This window comes from Lampris incognitus, chromosome 2 (assembly GCF_029633865.1).
Source record: "Lampris incognitus isolate fLamInc1 chromosome 2, fLamInc1.hap2, whole genome shotgun sequence".
In the NCBI taxonomy this organism is placed as follows: domain Eukaryota; kingdom Metazoa; phylum Chordata; class Actinopteri; order Lampriformes; family Lampridae; genus Lampris; species Lampris incognitus.
The window spans coordinates 136,547,313-136,569,088 of record NC_079212.1 but is presented as its reverse complement, the minus strand read 5'-3'; the positions used below and the strand labels follow the sequence as shown (position 1 = coordinate 136,569,088).

General features: G+C 46.3%; 1 protein-coding gene across 1 annotated transcript in view; it reads left to right on the top strand.

Annotated features, from left to right (window-relative positions):
* The window catches only part of LOC130107348 (receptor-type tyrosine-protein phosphatase gamma-like), a 441,957-nt gene that overhangs the window by 106,304 nt on the left and 313,877 nt on the right, over positions 1 to 21,776 (top strand). Inside the window, exon 2 of the mRNA XM_056273898.1 lies at positions 9,562 to 9,675. Coding sequence (XP_056129873.1) covers positions 9,562 to 9,675 — 114 coding nt within the window. The remainder of the gene's footprint in view (positions 1 to 9,561; positions 9,676 to 21,776) is intronic.

The window sequence follows — 21,776 nt, the reverse complement described above, 5'->3', positions numbered from 1 at the left end:
ATTGGAGGAAGATGTAAAGAATGCTAATGAACTGAATCACCAGAGTAAAGACGGAAAGACGGACTTGGCTGGCTTTTGCATATAGTGTGTGTGTGTGTGTGTGTGTGTGTGTGTGTGTGTGTGTCTGTGTGCGCGTGCGCGCGCGTGTGTGTGTGTTCTTTTGCACATTTGAACACACTGACATCAGGGCTCATGAAATCAAGTGAAGATGGAGACAGAGAAGTGGTGAAGCCAAGGTTAAGTACAGCAGCATTGCTATGGACTGTGCATTTTAATTAAGGCCTGAGCAAACACAGCAATTCCCTTAAATGGTCCCCTGTGATGGATGACAAGAACCAATGTTGTCTATTTTTCTTCTCAGGAGGAACTTTTGTGTGAGTGGCAATATGTTTAGACACAAAAGCCCGCGCCAGCAGAGTCCCCTGTCCTTTAAGCTTTATTGACTCCTGGCATTACATGCTGATGGATAGTGTGAGAAAGAAAATGGGAGTTACCCCGGCACATTCACGATGCATTTTTTTTAGTGTTTGTGTTTGTGTGTGTGCATGTGTTTGTGTGTGTGTGTTTGTGTGTTAATAGCCAATTAATTAATGTCAACCAGACTTAGTTGTCAAATAAAATGCAGCTAATCATGAAATTCTTCCATTTTGTTCTGCCCTGTTGGTTATTCATGGGCAAAAGCAGAATTTTCAAGTTTTTTTTTTCCTGCTCTTTTTCCCCCCGATTGTACCCATCCAATTACCCCACTCCTCCGAGCTGTCCCGGTCGATACTCCACCCCCTCTGCCGGTCCAGGGAGGGCTGCAGGCTACCACATGCCGTTACAGGTGGAGTCGCCATCCGCTTCTTTTCACCTGACAGTGAGGAGTTTCGCCAGGGGGACGTAGCGCGTGGGAGGATCACGCTATTGCACCCCCAGCTCCCCCCCTCCCAAACAGGTGCCCCGACCAACCAGAGGAGGCGCTAGTGCAGCAGCCAGGACACACCCACATCCAACTTCCTACCCACAGACAGCCAATTGTGTCTAGGGAGGCCCAACCAAGCCGGAGGAAACACGGGGATTCGAACCGGCGATCCCCGTGTTGCTAGGCAACGGAATAGACCGCTACGCTACCCGGACGCCCTTTTGGACTGTTTGGGTTGGTCTTAGAAGAATCCATAGTAGAGAGATTGCCCTTATTAAGGTGACCCAGACGTACCATTGAACCAACGTGGCGATGCCAGCATCCTTTTAGATGTCGGTGCAGCCTTTGCGTCATGCAATTCCAGTTGTTTCTGAGTTGGTGTCACAAATACATCACCGGTTTATTTAACCTTTTTCCCTCTAAACTTGTCTTCACCACAATAGGCATCCCCTCTTCTCTGGCAGCCATTCTTTATGACGTTCCTTAAGGTTCGGTGTTATTAAGCCTCACCCTGTTGGCAGTTTGCATGTGCTTGCTCATTCTTCTCATTCATAAACTCGGTGTGTCCTTGTCATTGACCTGGATGGCCTATCAAATCTCACAGAATGGCCCCCAATTAATATATAAAACTGGATGTGACTCGGAATAATTTGCAGCTATGGAAACTAAGCTAAAATAGAGCTTTATCGGCCTGCCAAACACAGCGAAGAATGAATTAATGCTCATTGTGATCCAGAAATCGTCACCCAATATAAAGCCTTCTGCTTTGACACACAGGCAGAGAGTTGTACAACCTTCAGCATCAATCCTTTCTTTTCTTTTTTTTGTGCCCTTTTTCTCCCCAATTGTATCAAACCAATTACCCCACTCTTCCGAGCTGTCCCGGTCGCTGCTCCACCCCCTCTGCCGATCCGGGGAGGGCTGCAGACTACCACATGCCTCCTCCCATACATGTGGAGTCACCAGCCGCTTCTTTCATCTGACAGTGAGGAATTTCGCCAGGGGGACGTAGCACGTGAGTTCTCCCACCCCCTGAACAGGCGTCCCGACTGACCAGAGGAGGCGCTAGTGCAGCGACCAGGACACATACCCACATCCGGCTTCCCACCTGCAGACACAGCCAATTGTGTCTGTAGGGACGCTCGACCAAGCCGGAGGTAACACGGGGCCGGTGATCCCCGTGTTGGTAGGCAACAGAATAGACCGCCATGCCACCCGGACGCCCCCCAGCATCAATTCTTTCTCCAGGAAGTGATCCAGTCGATGTCATTCAAGCTTTTATCTTTCTGCATTTAAACTGCTGTAATTCTCTTTTTTTCTCTTTGAGTCTCACGTCTGTCAAAAGTCTCCTTCGGGTTTCTAACTTGCTCAGAATGTGGCCGCAAAGATTATAAATGGGACGGTAACAGTTGAATTCCCCCTTCTTTGACGGCGTTTGTTGATGGGGGGTGTATTAAGACTGATGGTTGAGCGAGGTTTTGCCATTGGCCCCCATTGTTCTTGAAAGGCCTGTCACATCAAGTTTTTTGTGTGAGGCCCTTATAAAGCCCAGCTGCAGTCTCGCAGATCTTCGCGTCCCTGCGGTGAGCATCAGGTCTGTACGGTGGGTGACACCCGGTGACACTCGCCATCGGCAGACCCTCGATTCAGTCGAGGAAAAGCTCCGAGGTGCTGTCTTTTAAACCGTTTCTCAAGCTCATTTTCAAGAAGTCGTTCTTTTCCTGTGGCTTTTCTTACAGTTTGCTGTCACGTTATCTTAGCATTTTATTCCTACTCTTTTTGTGGTACCCTCTCTTTAATTATGTAAATTGTAAATTTGACTCTCTCAACGTTTTCAAAACATTATCTTCTTCAACAAGTACCGTACAAGTACAGTTCATTAGTAAGTTGTTAAGGAGCTCCAGCATCTGTCATCCTCTCAACCAAAAAGCCCATTTCATTTTTGTTTGCTTTATTTAATTAATTTTCATTTAGCGGTGCAGAGAGGTGGCCTAATAGCAGTCTTGTTTCTTTTTCCCGCGCCCTCCTCAGGCCCGAGGTGGCCCGGTAGCGTTTAGCTCTAATGGGCCACAAGTAGTCGGTGCTAGAGTTTCTTTAAGCGGTTGTACAGGACCTGTGGCACATGGATCGCAGACACCGTCATCGCATGGGCTGTGCCATCGGCTCTAGAAAAGCCTAGAACCAACACCACCGCTAAAACCAACGACCAGTTTCATATGCAAATTAGGTGTGACCATTAACTAGAGTTTAATGGCCATGTGTACTATTCTCAGAGGATTGGGGAATGTTTGCAATCACAGCATTGTAAGATGGCGACAGATGTCCGCTTAGCACCCCCCCCCCCCAGTTCAGGGATGGTCATTCCCTTTTTTGCCCCTTTTCCACTACATGGGACTGGCTCAACTCGACTCGATTCGCAGAGTGTCATTTTCCATTACTGTAACAGTACCCCCTCAGAGAGGCTGGTCTGCATTGATTTTGGTACCCCCTCCAGTTTTTTGGAACCTCAACAAAGCTGGTACCGGAAAAGTGGTAACAGTTACCAAAATGCCGGTACTTTCCAGTAATGGAAAACAAAAAAGTCAAGTCGAGTTGAGCCGGAACCATGTAGTGGAAAAGGGGCGTTTAACTCCCCCGTTCAAACCAGCATTCCTCCCTATCAAGGATGTGCACGTCCTCATCCCTGGGAGAGCGGCCGCTGGCCTGTAGATGGTGTAGACTGCAGAGTCCTGGCCTGACGTGTTAGCTCTCCTGTGTTGTGCCATCCTCTTGGCCAGTGTCTGTTTGTTTTCTCTGATGTACAAGTCACAGCAATCCTCCCGGCACTTAACAGCATACACGATATTGCTCTGTTTGTGCCGGGGACCCGATCCTTGGGGTGGACCAACTTCTGGTGCAGTGTGTTTTGGGGTTTGAAAAAAACTGATACATGATATTTGAAAAATACACATCTCAACTGTTCCAACACTCCCGCCACATATGGAATCACCACTGGTTTACACTTAGGCCTTTACCTGTCCTTACCTGTCCTTGCCTGTCCTTACCTGGATTACTGAGCATGCATAAAACCATCAAGGCCAAAGCATTGTGTAGCCTGCAACACTTACTTCCATGCTGTCTTGTTGTTCGCATGAGAATAAAAACCTTGTGTATCGCTATCTTGTATATCTTTTTGATCACATACAGTGCATATGCTGTTTTTATTTAATATATCGCTCTTCCTATTTGTTGGTTGGTAACTTTCCTGGCTTACTAATTGATATCATCTTTGCCTCCTTTAAGGCCATGGTTGTGTCGATTATGGTAAGCCAAAGCAAAAATTCATTGGTATTTGGAAGACGAGTCGCGGGCTGAGGGCTAAACTTTTCCTGTTAAAACGTAGGCTGACAGCTAGCTTCGCAGCGCACTTGGAAATGTGGCGCCGGTGCGACTCCCCTGCAGAGGAAATGAGCTTGTCCACCATTAGCATCATGCTGTGACTCAGTGAAAGTAACATGTAGCTGATGCAGTGTATAGTTCCCATTAGACTCAATACAAAATGTTGGTTTGCCTTTTGAATATCTGCCTTTCTGTCCATTATCCAAGTCTATTCTTTCACTGTGGCAGCAGCTTGGGCGCAGTAGCTATGGAGGTAATGGCAAACCAGACTTGTTATTGTCTGTAGTAGTTAATGGCACATGCAGTGGTTCAGCTGGAAGGCTTACAGTGCGCAAACACCAACTTGTGTGACGGATATGATCACTAGGTAAGAGACTGAAATGGCTCTTTAATAGCCTTAATGCAAGAATATGCCCCTTTTGTCATTCAAATATTCCTTAAGTGTCTCTTTCTCAGAAGAACGCAACGCTTTGTGATGGAGTTTCTTCCATAAAAAGGATGCCGCTGTATGATTATTTTAAATGAGAGAGAGAGAGAGAGAGAGAGAGAGAGAGAGAGAGAGAGAGAGAGAGAGAGAGAGAGAGAGAGAGAGAGAGAGAGAGAGAGAGAGAGAGAGAGAGAGAGAGAGAGAGAGAGAGAGAGAGAGAGAGAGAGAGAGAGAGAGGGGAAATGGTAGACGTTATTTAAATGATGATGATGATGATGCTGGTGAATTTGTGTTGTTGTAAATTAATCATTGCGTTCATTGCTTAATAATAGAATATGTGATAGAGAAGATATAATCAATAAAAAAGTTGATAGTTGCAGCTCTAAATTTGACAAATTAATTTCCCCACAGCAGTTAATGTGAAGCATTGAAATCTTAATTTTCCCCCCAAAATATGCTGCCTTAAATGTCTGCACTTTAAAATTTCTATCATAACGAAAAACAGTTTACTTCAATGAAAAACAAAATGGACTTGTGCCAAGACAATCAGCTGCAGGGTATTGGTACATGAGATATTTAGTCCAACCATAGGCTCCATGTATGTACACGTTAGTTTATATGTATGCATGTATTAAACTATTTGTCTATCTGTATTTAGGATTGTAGTACTTAAGTATGGACTTGGTCTAAGACTACAGGGAGCCCTTTTGAAGGGTCTTGTGTGTGTGTGTGTATGTGTGTGTGTGTGTGTGTGTATATATATAAAAGAATATATATCTGGGGCGGCACGGTGGCGTAGTGGTTAGCGCGGTCACCGCACAGCAAGAAGGTCCTTGGTTTGAACCCCGGGGTTGCCCAACCTTGGGGGTCGTCCCGGGTCGTCCTCTGTTTGGAGTTTGCGTGTTCTCATCGTGTCTGTGTGGGTTTCCTCCCACTGTCCAAAGACCTATAGGTCAGGTGAATTAGCCGTACTAAATTGTCCCTAGGTGTAAATTTGTGTGTGTGTGTGTGTGTGTGTGTGTGTGTGTGTGTGTGTGTGTGTGTGTGTGTGTGTGTGTGTGTGTGTGTGTGGGCCCTGTGATGGACTGGCGGCCTGTCCAGGGTGTCTCCCCGCCTGCTGCCTAATGACTGCTGGGATAGGCTCCAGCATCCCCGCGACCCTGAGAGCAGGATACGTGGTTTGGATAATGGCTGGATGGATGATGTTAATCACATATCCACATATAAAAAGTAGGTATTGCGAAGCCTCTCTTTATTGTCTTTTACCCTCCCCGTTACTACATTTCAGTCCAATAGAAGGCCTCTGTTCTTCGTTCCTCTCCTCCCAACCTCCTTGCCCCTTACTCCAAGTGGTTGCCAAGCAGTGAGCTGTCTGCCAGTGACCTGGTAACTGTTTCTAGGAGAAGAGTGTAATTTTATCATTGCCACTTAATTCCTCTTGTCTTTTCTTTCTCCTCTTGCTCATCCCTCCCCCCCCCCCATCTCTTCTGTCCTGCTCTCTCAGGCCTCCCAAGCTCCTGTTTGTAGTGCCTCCTTGCTTGCTCTGCTCATCTTTCCTAATATGTCCTTCCTTCATTCATTCTTTCTCTTTTCTCCCCCGTCCTTCACTTCTGCTTCTGATCCCTCGTTCTCTTTCACCGTCACTGTTTTGAACATTGCTATTCCTCCGTAGAAGCCCGAGATCCGGTTTGGCCTTCCCTGGTTGTCTCGGCACGGCCGCGCTGCCTTAATGGTGCATCGGCTCTGGATAAATAAAGCCTGCTAAATGGCCAGACACGTCTGCACGGTTACAGCCGAGATGCGACGGGGTCCCACGGGCTGTGGGGGAATAAAAACAGTGGAAGCGAAAGGTGGAGAGAAGGGGAAATTGGAAAGACTGTGGGGGAGGGGTCCTACACGGACACATGTTGCGAAGCAATTTGAGGAAAGCCGTGACCGTCATGACATGATTGAGGGACGTGTTCTTAGTGGCTGAGGGAGGTTGGGGGATTGTTGGCAGGGTTATTGAAAGCAGGGGCGTAAGACAAATTGATGAAAGTCAGAGGAGTGAAAGATAAGAGAGACAGAAAGGGTTTGGAAGAAGATGAGCTTGGCGTAGAGGAGAGGTTAGGGCGCGGTTCGTGCATAATTACATTTTCTGTTCAGTGCAGTATTGGGAATCAATAATGTAATTCATAGAAAAGCCATAGAGCTGCCTCCTATTGGCATTCACAGACATGAGCCATGCTTACATCCCCAAGAATTAAAACTAGAGGAGAAGAGGGGGTGGGGTGGGGAGGTGGGGGGGGGGTCTGCCACTGAAATCAAGAGTCTCCCATTGTTCGTTTTAAGCCTTTAAACCTACACAATGCCCTGTAGGAAACCACTTATTAATCCCAGCACTACGTGATTGACATTTTCTGGTGTCACTGGGTCCTATTTTTTGACAAATTTGTACTAGAGGTTGGTCATCCAGATCTGCAAATACATACAGAAAGATGTCACTCTGCCACCCTACACACATGCACACATACATTGGTATACTTGATGCATGCACAATAATCCAGGTAGCAAAATTAAAGAGAGCTGAATCAGTTCATCTGGACACAACGTTTATTGACAGATACATTTCATCACTCATCTAAGTGTCCTCTTCAGTCTAAACTGACTGCAGGTATCCCCACCCTTATCAATACAGTACAGTACAGCTGCACAACGACCGACACCAATGACCAGTTTCATTTTTGCATATAGTTTCATGCCCTGTTGAACTCACGCTTCAAGGTTCTTTTCCACTTTCCCTTACGGTACTTGTCCACTATCGGTCTCGTGCAAGTATTTAGCCTTAGGTGGAGTTTACCACCCGCTTTGGGCTGCATTCACAAACAACCCGACTCCGAGAAGACCGGACCCTGGTGCGATGAAGGCCACGCGCTGTCCGCGGGTTGACCCTCGATCAGAAGGACTTGTGCCCCCGACCGACACCGGGCAAGCGGTCTGCTGTACGCCACATTTCCCGCGCCCACCGCAGGCGGGGATTCGGCAATGGGCTCCTCCCTCTTCCCTCACCTCTATTGGGGAAATCCTGGTTAGTTTCTTTTCCTCCGTTTAGTCACATGCTTAAATTCGGCGGGTTGTCTCGTCTGATCTGGGGTCTTCATCGAATGGCGGTTTCAAGTTGCAGTGTGGTGTCCCCCCTGCCGCCGTGAGCAGGTGGACAGGAAAGCTCACGTCTGGCTTTTGGCTGGAGGCCCAGCGCCTTCCGCTCAAACCAGCACGCCAGAGAAAAGGTCACACCCATAGTTGCATATGAAACTGGCCGTTGGTTTCGACCGTTAGGCACTGTATTGTACTGTATTGTTTATAAGGGTGGGTTACCTGCAGTCAGGTTACACTGAAGAGGTCACTTCACTTATATGAGTGGTGAAATGTATCTGTCAATAAACATTGTGTCCAGATGAACTGACTCAACCTTCTTTGATACATTGTTACATATGTTTATACCTCTATAACTGTGTGGACCCTCATTGGCTACATCCATCCCTAGTATCTTAACCCTAACCTTACCCATCAGAACTGCATGCCTAACCTTAGCCCTTAACCTGATCCTAATTCTAATCTTAATCCTAACCCTGAAATAGTCCCCTGAAGAAGTGCACACCAGCCAGCGAGTCTTTACTCACCAAATTTGACCTCACAAGAAAGGCAGGCGGTCAAGAGTTGGACTTCACAAGTATAGCAACACACACACACACACACACACACACACACACACACACACACACTGACAAATGATCATCTCCATTTAATTGCCAGTTTGTGATCAAATTTGATCTTGAAATTCACGTACCCCTCCCTGGTGTGTTGCCATAGTGTGTTTATGGTTTGCTAAGGCGAGGGGTAAGTATTCGGGAGTGTCCACACAGCAGCAGTTCGGATCCCATGGCATGCGTGGCGTGGCACGAGACAGCTGTGCTCGACCACGTTTGACAGTAGTGAAGAGACACGCACACGTAGGACCCACCCTTCGGTCAGTGCATTGCTTGGTGCTGTGGTGATGAGTCATCCAGTATCGATCACAGGTGCCACACTACGTCACCCACGGCAAACCGCACAAGCTGCCTCGGACCCCGTTTTGGGGGCATTTCGAACCAAATCGGTTCCTGGCATCACAAAGAACAAACAAATGAGGATGACTGTGTTTGAATATGGTTTCAAATGAGCCGCCTGGGGTAAGCGTGATTGATCTGGCTCCTCCCGCACCCTCCTTCACAGCCCGTTTTAAGTGAGATGAATCAACTTCTTCTCGCCGTATCGTAGAATTGTGCTCGGGTCGGGTCTGGAGGGGAAACTTCCCCGGGCTAAAATAAGCTTGAATCGTTTGGCTTGTGCCCTGTTGTCACGTCTTAAGAGCTGAAAGAGGAGTTTTGATTCTGGGAGGCGAGTCTGATGTGTTGGCCTGTATCTATTTGCATGTATAACCTTTATTTATTTATTTATTTTTCTTCACGAATCAGGGATTCTCGCCGTGTCTCCAAAAGCAAAACCGTCAATTATAGATTAGTTTTGGCCTGAGATTAAGAAGAAAAACTCCGTTCTAATGAATAAAAAGGACCACGGCCTTTTTTTTTCTTTCATGAGCCTGTCAATTTCAGAGAATTAATTTTCATCCGTTTCCTGTAGTTATATATTTGTTTTAAAAGTCAACGTGGATTTGGGGGGGGGGGCAGGTGACAGGGCAGGTAAGCTAAGGACACGGTCCGCTGTCAGCTGGCGCTGTAGCGCCGCAGGTAGTAGGGCAGTGTCACAGCGGGTGAGGAAAGCGCTGCCATTTTGGATGACCGGCCTGTCCCGATGTTTCTCTCTCACGCAGTGCTGACGGAAAGCAGAGCCGTGTCTCTAGCCCCTCCTCAGGGCCTTCGCAGAACTGTGGCCTGGACGCGACAGAGGAGAGCTGCCGCCGAGGACACCTACTGGGCCTACTCAGGTGTGTTTTCTCTCTGTGTGTGTGTGTGTGTGTGTGTGTGTGTGTGTGTGTGTGTGGGTGTGTGGGCGTGTCAGGGTGACAGTAGTTGCGTGCCACTGTCAGCGCAGAGCTGTTTGCCTCCCTTCCTACCCTCTCCATTGTTCTCTCTCTCTCTCTCTCTCTCTTTCTCGCTCGCCCTTTCCCATCCTTGTTTTTTCATCCCATCTCTTTGGTGGCTTTGCCTGAAGGCCTCTCCAGGCCTTTTTATTTTACCAGAGCTTCGAGATGAGAGAGAGAGAGAGAGGAAAAAAAAGACACTTCCGCTGTCCCTCAGAGCTGTATTTTGCAAAGGGGCGGCATTAATCTTTCACTATGCAACCAAGCGAGCCCCGGGTAACAAATGATCTTTTAGTTTATTTATTTCAATATTTCCGCTCACTTGTCTAACCCTAATTGCGTGCCCATCACTGCGCTCGCGTCCCAGGGCCTTCTAGGTAAAACCGAGCCACTGACAGTTTGACTTAGCGTTCCGCCTATTGATGCTAAGACATACTGATGCCGTCCTCTCGTCCCCGTGAACTTCAGATCACCACGGTTACGTAAGATGCTGCTGTATTTGCAGAGGGGATTCGGGCGAGAGGAAAACAATAGCAACACGAAAGGCTGAAACGCTGGTGGACATTTTAGCTCATTACAGGAGCCGGCCAGCGGACTGGCTGAATGCCATTTGTTTAATATTGTCGTTTTTTTGTTTCCTGTGCGTTGTCCCTGAGTCTGTTTCCCCGCTGCGTCTACTTCCTCCTTTTTCTCATAATTACTGTCAGGGTGGGACGTTTCGAGGTGGTTTGGGTACGCGTTGCTTCGTCTTTATAGGGGCACCCCGATGTTTTATAAAACCATTAGCTCCTGAGGGCCTGCGCTGTCTACGCTCCTCATGAACTACTCCTAACAAGCCCCCCCCCCCTCCTCGCCCCCCGCCTCTCACTTTGCTCACACCATTCAGCCATGAGGGAGACAACGCACGGGGTGTTTGCATGCCTGTGCATCGATGTGTGTTGATGCACATTACACTCCATTTGTCCGTTCTAGCCTTTTATCTGCATTTACATTTTCTACATTTTCCTCTGCTGGAGCGACGCTTCACTCCGGACTGACTCATCAGGAGGGTCAGTGTTTCACAGCCGTGCCGACGGTTCGACCCGCCGGCGTCGTGCAGCACTGTGCAGTATCAACGTCATAGCTGACAGTGCGTGTCTCAGGGCGTCCATGAGGTCTTAAGAAGTATTAAAAGGTGCTAAATCAATTTAGCAAAAAAAAATTAAGGCCCCTAAAGAGTATTAAAACGCCTTAATCGCCGTTTTACGAGGTATTAAATTTTGTAGCTGTTTTTTCAATGTGAATACCCTGTTTGTCCAACGAGTTTGTGTAGTAAAGGTTTGTGTGAATTTATTTATTTATTTATTCATTCATTCATTCATTCATTCATCCATTGGATTTTCTGGCAACTTTTTTTCTCCCCAATTGTATCCGGCCAATTACCCCGCTCTTCCGAGCCGTCCCGGTCGCTGCTCCACCCCCTCTGCCGACCCGGAGAGGGCTGCAGACTACCACATGCCTCCTCCCATACATGTGGATTCGCCCGCCGCTTCTTTTCACCCGACAGTGAGGAGTTACGCCAGGGGGACGTAGCGTGTGGGAAGATCGCGTTATTCCCCCCCCAGTTTCCCCTCTCCGAACAGGTGCCCCGACCGACCAGAGGAGGCGCTAGTGCAGCGAGCAGGACATACTCGCATCCGGCCTCATACCCGCAGACACGGCCAACTGTTTCTGTAGGGACGCTCGACCAAGCCGGAGGTAACACGGGCATTTGAACCGGCGATCCCCGTGTTGGTAGGCAACGGAATAGACCGCCATGCCACCCAGACGCCCTGCTATCTTGCATTGCTGTGCTACACCAGCTACACCATTACCACCGCTGAAGCTACTACGATGGCTGCCGCTTCGTCTTCTGCTGACCTCAGGGTGCGATGGGCTCCACGCGAACGCCGCAAACAGAGGTTCTGTGATGTCGCGACACGGCGGTAAAACAGCACTCTCAATTCCAGTGAAGGAATTGCAGATATTTTTGAACGATGTTTCCCAATTCTGACATCGCCAAGACACTCACCTGTTGCAATGACAAAACCAAGTACATCATCAGGTTAGGACTAGCACCATACTTCATACAACAGCTTGTTGGTAGCATGAACAAGCAAAGCAACTGAATTGAGGCACATGCCATGAATCTTTATAGGTATTTGGGAGGGAACCCCCCCATAGCTCCTTGTTCCATAGCTCCTTGTTCCATAGCTCCTTGCTTGTTACATATATTACCATTATCCAAGTTCAAAGTTTACACAAGATGGCACGGTAGTTCAGTGGTTAGCGCGGTCACCTCACAGCAAAATGGTCCTCAGTTCGAATCTCGGGGTAGTCCAACCTTGGGGGTCATCCCAGGTCCTCCTCTGTGTGGAGTTTGCATGTTCTTCCCGTGTCTGCAAAGGTTTCCTCCGGGTGCTCCGGTTTCCTCCTACAGTCCAAAGACATGTAGGTCACGTGAATCGGCCACACTAAATTGTCCCTAGGTGTGTGTGTGTGTGTGTGTGTGTGTGTGTGTGTGTGTGTGTGTGTATGTGTGTGCGTGCGTGTGTGTGTGGGCCCTGTGATGGTCTGGCGGCCTGTCCAGGGTGTCTCCCTGCCTGCTGCCCAATGACTGCTGGGATAGGCTCCAGTATCCTGCGACCCAAATTTGGATAAGCGGCTTGGATAATGGATGGATGGATGGAAGTTTACACAAGTACATATGGTGAAATTCTGAGTTCTGAAATTGATTTCATAAGACTGTGTGTGTGCGTTTGTGCATTTGTGTGTGTGAGCGTATCACTGTTATTACTTTTAATAAACCTCGCCTTTGGGTTAGTCACTCAATTCAATCTCTTGCGCTTTGTTCCCTCCCGGCCCATTCGAATTCTGTTGTATCGATACAGAGGTCCGTAAACCAAGACTAGTTTTGCAATCTCAGAAATCAATGTATAGTAAATGTAAGTTAAAGGCGTGTCACTGATGTAAACGGTTACAGCTGGAAGTGGCGTTGAGGTCTTAAAATATATTGAAAAGGTCTTAAAAGGTATTGAATTTAACGTCAGGGTTCCTGCATATACCCTGATGTCATTTCAATTGCGATCAGTGTAAGTACACAACAGCTTTATCTAACCTTAAAAAAAAGCTTTGTCGCTTCTGTCGTTGAATTTCTGAACTCACTGAACCTCTAAACAGTTTTCTCCCTGTTCTCTATATGTCGTGTGATAGATAGCAATATTTACCAAGTGCAATACAATTACTAATTGTTATAGTATTACAAGTTAACTGAGCTCGTCAAATGAGCGGCAGGAGATCGATGTCGACACACATAGCGTAGCCTATTTGGAGATTGTGCAATGGTAGGGTATGTGGAACTCAAACTGATAAGGTAAGCATGTTATTTATTTAATCTCCATGTGGATGATGTGTAGGAAATTCAACATGAAGTATTAACAGTTATCATTTATTCGTTGTGTAGTTGATTCTCTACACTTGTTGGTCAAATCTGCTTTAAAGAAGGGCCTTGTGAATTTCCCAGAGAAGAGTAAGGGATGTTTGTAATGGGGTATGAGTGTTATCATCTCCCCCATCTTCCCCACTTAACTCACAGTACCTTATAATTCTATATGGCGCCCCCTAACTGCCCATGACCAGATGTTAAAACTAACCTATGGTGTGAAGTGATGAGTTGTTGCCTCAAGTGAAGGAGTTAAGTATCTCGGGGGCTTGTTCATGGGTGAGGATAGGATGGAGTGGGAGATTGACAGGCAGATTGGTACAGTATCAGCAGTAATGCAGACGTTGTACTGGACTGTTGTGGTGAGGAGGGAGCTGAGCCAGAAGGTAAAGCTCTCAATTTACCAGTCAATCTTCGTTCCAATCTCACCTATAGTCATGAGCTTTGGGTAGTGACCGAAAGGGTGAGATCGCGGATACAAGCGGCTGAAATGAGTTTCCTCTGTAGGGTTTCTGGGCTCAGCCTTAGAGATAGGGTGAGGAGCTCGGACATCCGGAGGGAACTCGAAGTAGAGCTGCTGCTCCTTCGTGTCGAAAGGAGCCAGTTGAGGTGGTTTGGGCATCTGATATAGCCTGCCTCCTGGGCGCCTTCCTTTGGAGGTTTACCGGGCACGGCCAACTGGGGGGAGACCCCGGGGTAGACCCAGAACTTGCTGGAGGGACTACATGTCCAGTCTGGCCTGGGAACGCCTTGGGATCCCCCAGGAGGAGCTGGAGGGCGTTTCTGGGGAGAGGGACATCTGGAGTGCCCTACTTAGCTTGCTGCCACCGCGACCCGACCCCGGAGAAGTGGCTGAAGATGAATGAATGAATGAATGAATGAGTGGTGTGAAGTATAGGGAAATGTAGGGCTTTAGTTGACCAATGGTTTGGTCTATCTTTGCCTAAGGAAAAGGGAATATAAGGGAGATGACTCTTTTGTTTGATGAGAATGAAGTAAGTTTGCCCACTGCTTGTATTCTCCTACTGTATGCAATAAAAATGATCTTTTCTCATCAACCACCAGTGCTTTGTGTAATCATTTTTGAGTCTTGAGTGTTTGCAGGCAGTTTCCATGACAATGCTGAACAGGTTGCAGCTCACGTTGTTATAGTTTACTATTATAGTCTTTAGTTTATTGAACAGCTATGCTTTTGTTTTCAATGCTGGAACATTTTTATTTGAGTGAGTTCAGAGAGACTACCTCCTTCCACGCATCATATAACTACGGCAGCAATTTATTTATTTACTTGTTTATTTACTTAGTTATTTTATTTTAAACAATGTAGCTAGATTTTTAGGTGGTGTCAAAAGGTCGTCTCGATAAATACGTGTTTTCTGAAATTACACATGTACGCAAATTTGTTCTCGTGGTTAGGACTCGCGTAGGATAATTTTTTCCTCAAAATAGGATAATTTTAAGCCTCCGGTACAATACTTCAACATTTCCCATCTGGCAATGCTGGTGCCGATACTGACATAATTCACTCATCGGATCAGATGTCGACCTGATGCTACCGATCCATGGCTGATCCTGATTCCATAGTCTGATGTTTTTATGAATTGTAAATATGAAATAATTCAATTTTAAGCCGATAGCCAAAATGGCATAGGTAAGATCAGGTAGTATGAAGTGTTTTGAGTGTGGGGACGTGGGGCGGCTTCCACATCCTCCCCATCCACTCCATTTGGGTGGGTGGGGGGGCGTGGGGAGCAATGAGAGGTAAGTAACAAGGCCAATGGTGTTTGCGGATGACATTGTGATCTGTAGCGAGAGTAGGGAGCAGGTTGAGGAGAGCCTGGAGAGGTGGAGGTATGCACTGGAGAGAAGAGGAATGAAAGTCAGTAGGAGCAAGACGGAATACATGAATGAGAGAGAGGACAGTGGAATGGTGAGGATGCAAGGAGTAGAGGTGACGAAGGTGGATGAGTTTAAATACTTGGGGTCAACTGTTCAAAGGAATGGGGAGTACAGAAGAGAGGTGAAGAAGAGAGTGCAGGCAGGGTGGAGTGGGTGGAGAAGTGTGTCAGGAGTGATTTGCGACAGAAGGGTACCAGCAAGAGTTAAAGGGAAGGTTTACAAGATGGTTGTGAGACCAGCTATGTTGTATGGTTTGGAGACAGTGGCACTGACGAAAAGACAGGAGGCAGAGCTGGAGGTGGCAGAGTTGAAGATGCTAAGATTGTCATTGGGAGTGACGAAGAAGGACAGGATTAGGAACAATTATATTAGAGGGACAGCTCAAGTTGGACGGTTTGGAGACAAAGCAACAGAGGCAAGATTGAGATGGCTTGGACATGTGTGGAGGAGAGATGCTGGGTATATTGGGAGAAGGATGCTGAACATGGAGCTGCCAGGGAAGAGGAAAAGAGGAAGGCCAAAGAGGAGGTTTATGGATGTGGTGAGGGAAGACATGCAGGTGGCTGGTGTGACAGGAAGATGCAGAGGACAGGAAGAGATGGAAACGGATGATCCGCTGTGGAGACCCCTAACGGGAGCAGCCGAAAGTAGTAGTAGTAGTGGTAGTGGTAGTAGTAGTAGTAACGAGGCCAATGGCCGTGAAGAAGTGAACCCCCATTCAATAGTAATTCAGAGAAAGATAAAATGGCCGTAGATGGTGTAGTAACTGTATCAGAAGGACTCGGTGTGTGTGGCGTTAGTGGCCCTGTTGCGTGCGTAACCTCCCCGGCAGCTGCTGCAGCCGAGCCCCGGGCAGGAGGCGCAAATTGACTGGGAGGAGGTGGCGGTGGACCCACCTATCACCGAGAGCCAGGAGAAGGAGGATGACGATGAAACGGAGTACGGTTCTGACTCAGACGGCACCGTGGCTGGCACGGTAACAGTTTCCCAGCGACCAACCGGTGAAATGGACACTTGGGAGGAAATCAATTGTTTTTTTGGATGAAACTTCTGGCAAGGCTGTCAAAGTAATTGATTATTTCCTGGATACAACTAAATTGTTCAAAACTGTCACAACACTGCAAAAACTTGTAGGGTTTGATTTATTCGATGGAGGAAAAAAAGCGTTTTCGTTTAAGAAAGCACGTCACCACCTTGAGGGGAAAAAAAGCATCTGTTCACATCACAAGAAAGGGAAGGACACGAAAAGACAAAAACTAACAAATAACTGTAATGAACAGAGGATGTTATTATTTTCTCTGTCTGTCCCATTTGTTTGTTTTTCTGATTTTCCTCTTTCTTTTCCCTATGCGGACTTCAAGTTTTGGGTCTTTGAACACTATCAGAGGGAGAGGTGGGTAGTAGATGAGTGTTGTACTCTTCGATGTTTGCACTCAGAAACATTTAGATATAATTTTTCTTGAGGAAACACACACAGACATGGGTGGGGATTGGACTTGCACTTCAGATTTCACACTGGACAGAACAAGTGAAGAACCACGTTTACCATCTTTCATCACTTTATCCAGGTTCTGCTTGATGCTTGGAGGATAAAAAATTCAAACTCCAGACGGTACACATGGGTAAAGGTTTCAGGGAACAGGGTCAGTGCTGCCAGGCCAGACAGGGTGAATATCACCAGACACCTTATTATTTATTCTGTTATTCTACCAGGTTAGTCAGGGGCAGCCTATTTCCAGTTGGGTTTACAGATCACCAACGTAGTCAATGTTCTATGTCTTCCACCATCCAAAGCGGGGGGGGGGGGGGGGATAAAATATATATATATATAATCCAGTGAGTCAAGTAAATTCTTTATGAGACAGTCCAAGCTTGTTTCATGCCATAAGCAATCATCAGCTGTCATTTCCTGTTATTTCCCCCCCCAAATTACCCAAAATAATTATTTCTTTTTTTTTACAAAAAGACCTATACTGTAGTCATTTCATGTTAATATACCAGAATATATATATATATATATATATATATATATATATATATATATATTAACATGAAATGACTACAGTGTAGGTCTTTTTGTAAAAAAATGAATTATTTTGGGTAATTTGGGGGGGGGAATAAAGCACAGTTTGACTCTTTAAGTCAATTAACACAATAAAGGAGTTGCGATAGTAATTTGCAATCCTACGCCTGTGTGTATGTGAAGCCTACTTACACTGAAGTTTGAATAAATTGCTTTAGATTAAATTTAAATTTAATGCATTTTTGTATCCTTTTAAGAAGGAGTGCTGTGTGGTTTTACTACAGCCTCATGTAACCTTACACATAATACCAACAACAGTACCCATAATAATAATTTAGGTGGGAATCACCAGAGGCCCCATGATACGATATTATCACAATACTTAAGTCACGATACAATAGTGTTGCAATTTTAAACATTTTACGATATGCCGAGTATTGCGATTGCATATATTGTGATACATATATTGCATTTCATTTCCTTTATTCAACGGTAAATGATGTCCCCGAAGGAAAACTTTGTCAACATCTGTTTTACATATGACCACACCAGAAAAAACACAGCACCGTGGACTGAAAAAGCAGTTGATTTTTTTATTCTACTATTGTACCAAAAATTTTAATTTGTATTTGCAATTTATATGATAAAATAGATACTTAGTGTCCGTGTATTGATACAATATTACCATGCAAAATATCGTGATACTCTGCTGTATTGCCCCCCCCCCCCCCAACTGCTATAAATAAATAAATAAATAAATAAATATTTTCTAGAAGAAAGAGCCTTGATATCGATATCAGCAGATATCCAAATTCAGGTATTGGAATTGGATCGGAACCGGAAAAAAGTGGATCGGCGCATCTCTACTGGTAGAGGGGAGTTTTAAGGCTTTTCTTGAATGAAATAAATGAGTCAGCAGTCCTGATAGAAGACATGAGTATATTCCAGTTTTGTTTTTTTTCCGTTCTAGACCACATCCATCTTGAAGTGGGCATATACAGTAGTCTTTCAGAGAAGTAGTGTCTACGATAATATGGGTTTTGGGGTTAAGTCGGTGCAGTTCATTAAGCTGCCCAGAACGCCAGCAACAGATTTTTGAACTTCTTGCGGTCAGCGACCAAAAGTCAGTGAAAGGATACAAAGGCCCTATTTACATTTGCATTTGTGTTATATTTACATTTGCATCTCTGGGCTCGATAACCAAAACTATTACCTGGAGTCACTCATCTTCTCCACACACACACACACACACACACACACACACACATATTCAGAAGACCGGGAACGCTGTAATGTGTGAACAAGTTAATAAGACTTGCTCCTGTATTTACAGCACTGTCAGGAAGTGTATAATCACATGATAGTTGCTCTAAACGTAACGCGATATTTGAAATATGAGATTTATCTCAAAAGTCAACAAACATGGAGGCCGCCCTTCAAGTTGTGTTCATTTTCTCGAGAGAAGCCAGCGTGTACGTGTGTTTTCTCGTCCGTTCCGGCAGGGAATGCAGCAAAAAAAGAATTGGCCCTTCGGTTTTTTGTTTTTTTGTAGCGCTATGTAAGACGGAAAACCTAAAACAGACAAATGAATGGAAATTTTGAAACGGACGGAAAACTTAAAACCAAAGAACGGAAAACTTTAAACAAATTTTGCCTCAACATCTGTTAAAGTTAAACCATGAATTCATCATCACAACCGGCTGATAGTGGACTGGCCATCTGGAGCACCGGGACTCCCGGTGGGCCGCTTGACAATAGGGGTTGATGCAACGCAAAATATAAATAACCCCAGCCCCCACTTAAATAAAAATAACCAAGTGTTGTGTGTCTGGCTGGCCCAGGCGTGTGGGCTGCCGGCCCACTGTGGTTGGGTATTAAATCTGTCCGTCTCTCTCTCCCAGTCAATTACTTCTGGTCCGGTCCATTCGAACGTTTCCTGGGCCCCGCCCCTTTCATGGGCCCTGCCCCTTTCCTGTTTCTGTTAGGTGGCGACATTTGGATAAGTAGTGGAGTGGAGCAAGATGGACAAACGAAAAGAGAGAGAAAAATGTAAAGGTGGTTAAAATTATTTCTTTTACTGGTCAGATGGTTCCAGAGTTTCTCGCCACCTTGCTGCCAGTGCCATCGTGCCAAAAAGTGCTCCTTCTAGCCAGCCTCCTCCTAAGAGCAACACACCCCCCTTGTTCTATTTTACTAAAGTTATTGTTATAAATCTTGTTTACATAAAATGTGGTGTGGTTTGTGTGGGTGGTGGTGTATCGCTGGGGGGGGGTGCTTGGTGGGCCGGTCTGAGTCAAAAAGTCCAGGGCCATTTTTCATTCTCAGTCCGCCCCTGCCATCGTTTAAAGGGGAACATTGTACTGTTAACTACTAGTTGTCAACTCCCTTTCCTGTCCATACACACATAGCAGAGCTCATCTACATAGGAACTGGAGTATACATTGGTTATCCGTCCATTATCCAAGCCGCTTATCCGAAGTCGGGTCGTGGGATGCTGGAGCCTATCCCAGCGGTAACTGGGCAGCAGGCGGGGAGACACCCTGGACAGGCCGCCAGTCCAGGACTATTCATTATATCAGATGCTTTACGACCAGTTATCCCTCTTGTTAATAAACGGACTGAGTGTAAACTTGACCCGATTAAGCACTAAAATGAGGCGCAACAACCATATTTCGCTCCGGTATGAACGGGACCAAAGACGGCTGAGACACGTGCACACCTTGGCGAATCTCATTTATCTCTGTCGTTCTGTCTTTTTCTGGCACTTTTCACTTAATCGCTCCTTTTTATCTCTCTCTCTCTCTCTCTCTCTCTCTCTCTCTCTCTCTCTCTCTCTCTCTCTCTCTCTCTCTCTCTCTCTCTCTCTCCCTCTCCTTCGCTCTGGAGGTAGGCCTGTCTGATTTGTCACCCCTGTTTTCTGTTTTAATCTGCCAGTCTGATCAGAGAGGGTAGAACAGCCATGGCCCGCTGAGGTCCTGATTGGAGTTTGTCAGACCTCTGGAGGATGTGATTAGAACCAGCTAATTAGGATAGGGGGAAGTTTGTTGGGAATAGGGCTGAGTTAGGAACTTTGGAAAAGTCATCAGAGGAGAGGATCTGTGTGTGTGTGTGTGTGTGTGTGTGTGTGTGTGTGTGTGTGTGTGTGTGTGTGTGTGTGTGTGTGTGTGTGTGTGTGTGTGTGTGTGTGTGTGTGCGTGCATTTTGCTACTTAAAATAATGGAGCAAGTTGGGTAACTTCATCTCCAGTTTAAATGAGGGTAGGAAAGTTGAACTATGCTCCCTTGCTTGTTGATCATCTGTGATTTGCAAATATTTTTTATTCTATCTTTGTGTATTTTAAAAAAAAGTTTTTTTTGCTAACTACCGCACCCCTTCCCAAATCCCTTCATGCTTTGGCTGAAAGAGGAAAGGCTTGGACTCTGCGGTAAATAACCTTACTCACCAGATGCTCAAGTAAGAGTATGCGTTTTTACCATGCAGCGTAAATAACCAGTTAGCGATCTTATCGATGGCTTGATCGGAGAGATTAACCTTCCTCATGAACAGCTAGATCGAAGAGAGCTATCTGACGGGCCTCCTATCCAGTGAGAAGAGGTGGTGTACAGCTTTGGACGATCCATTAACTAGCCGTAACCAGTGCTGAGTCTGAATATTTTTCTCAGTTGGTATGATTATGTACTTTTTGCGTATGATCATTTGCATCATGCTGTGGACGAGCAGCAGCAAACATGGCGGGCTGGTGGTATGGACTGCATCCGTGGAAGGGGTCACATTTATGCTCCAATCTGCGTTAGTTAGATCAAGGAGGTGCGGGTGCGCTTCCTCGCAAAACAAGTAACGATATAAATTGGAGGATGTGAGGTGACATCTCTCGGTTTTTAATCTCATTTCATGATGGCGTGTCTGCTTCGGTATTGACGGGACTCGCGGCAACTTGACGCTAATACCACTCAAGTTATGTTCAGGAACTATTGTGTAATTCACATATAAAGGGACACTTTGAACAGATTGCCATATTTGGTGTACATATAAACAGTTCAGGGGCGGCACGCTGGTGCAGTGGTTAGCGCGGTCGCCTCACAGCAAGAAGGTCCTGGGTTTGAGCCCCCGGGGTAGTCCAACCTTGGGGGTCGTCCTCTGTGTGGATTTTGCATGTTCTCGCCCGTGTCTGCTCCGGTTTCCTCCCGGTGCTCCCGGTTTCCTCCCACAGTCCAAATCATGTAGCTCGGGTGATCAGCCATACTAATCGTCCCCTAGGTGTGAATGTGTGTGTGTGTGTGTGTGTGTGTGTGTGTGTGTGTGTGTGTGTGTGTGTGTGTGTCAGCCCAGTGATGGACTGGCAGCCTGTACGGGATGTCTCCCCACCCTGCCGCCAGTGACTGCTGTGGTAGGCTTCAGCATCCCCGTGACCCTGAGAGCAGGATAGTGGCTTGGATAATGGATGGATGGATGGATGGATACATATGTAACCTTCAAGCGGATGGAATCAAACTCTCTGCATGTAAACGTAGCTAGTGAGAGTAGTAATACACAGATTCTTCAGTGGGATTTCATCCCAAAAGTACAAATGACAAGAGTGGCTTCTAATAAACAGTAACCTATTGAATTTGATGCCTGGTAAAT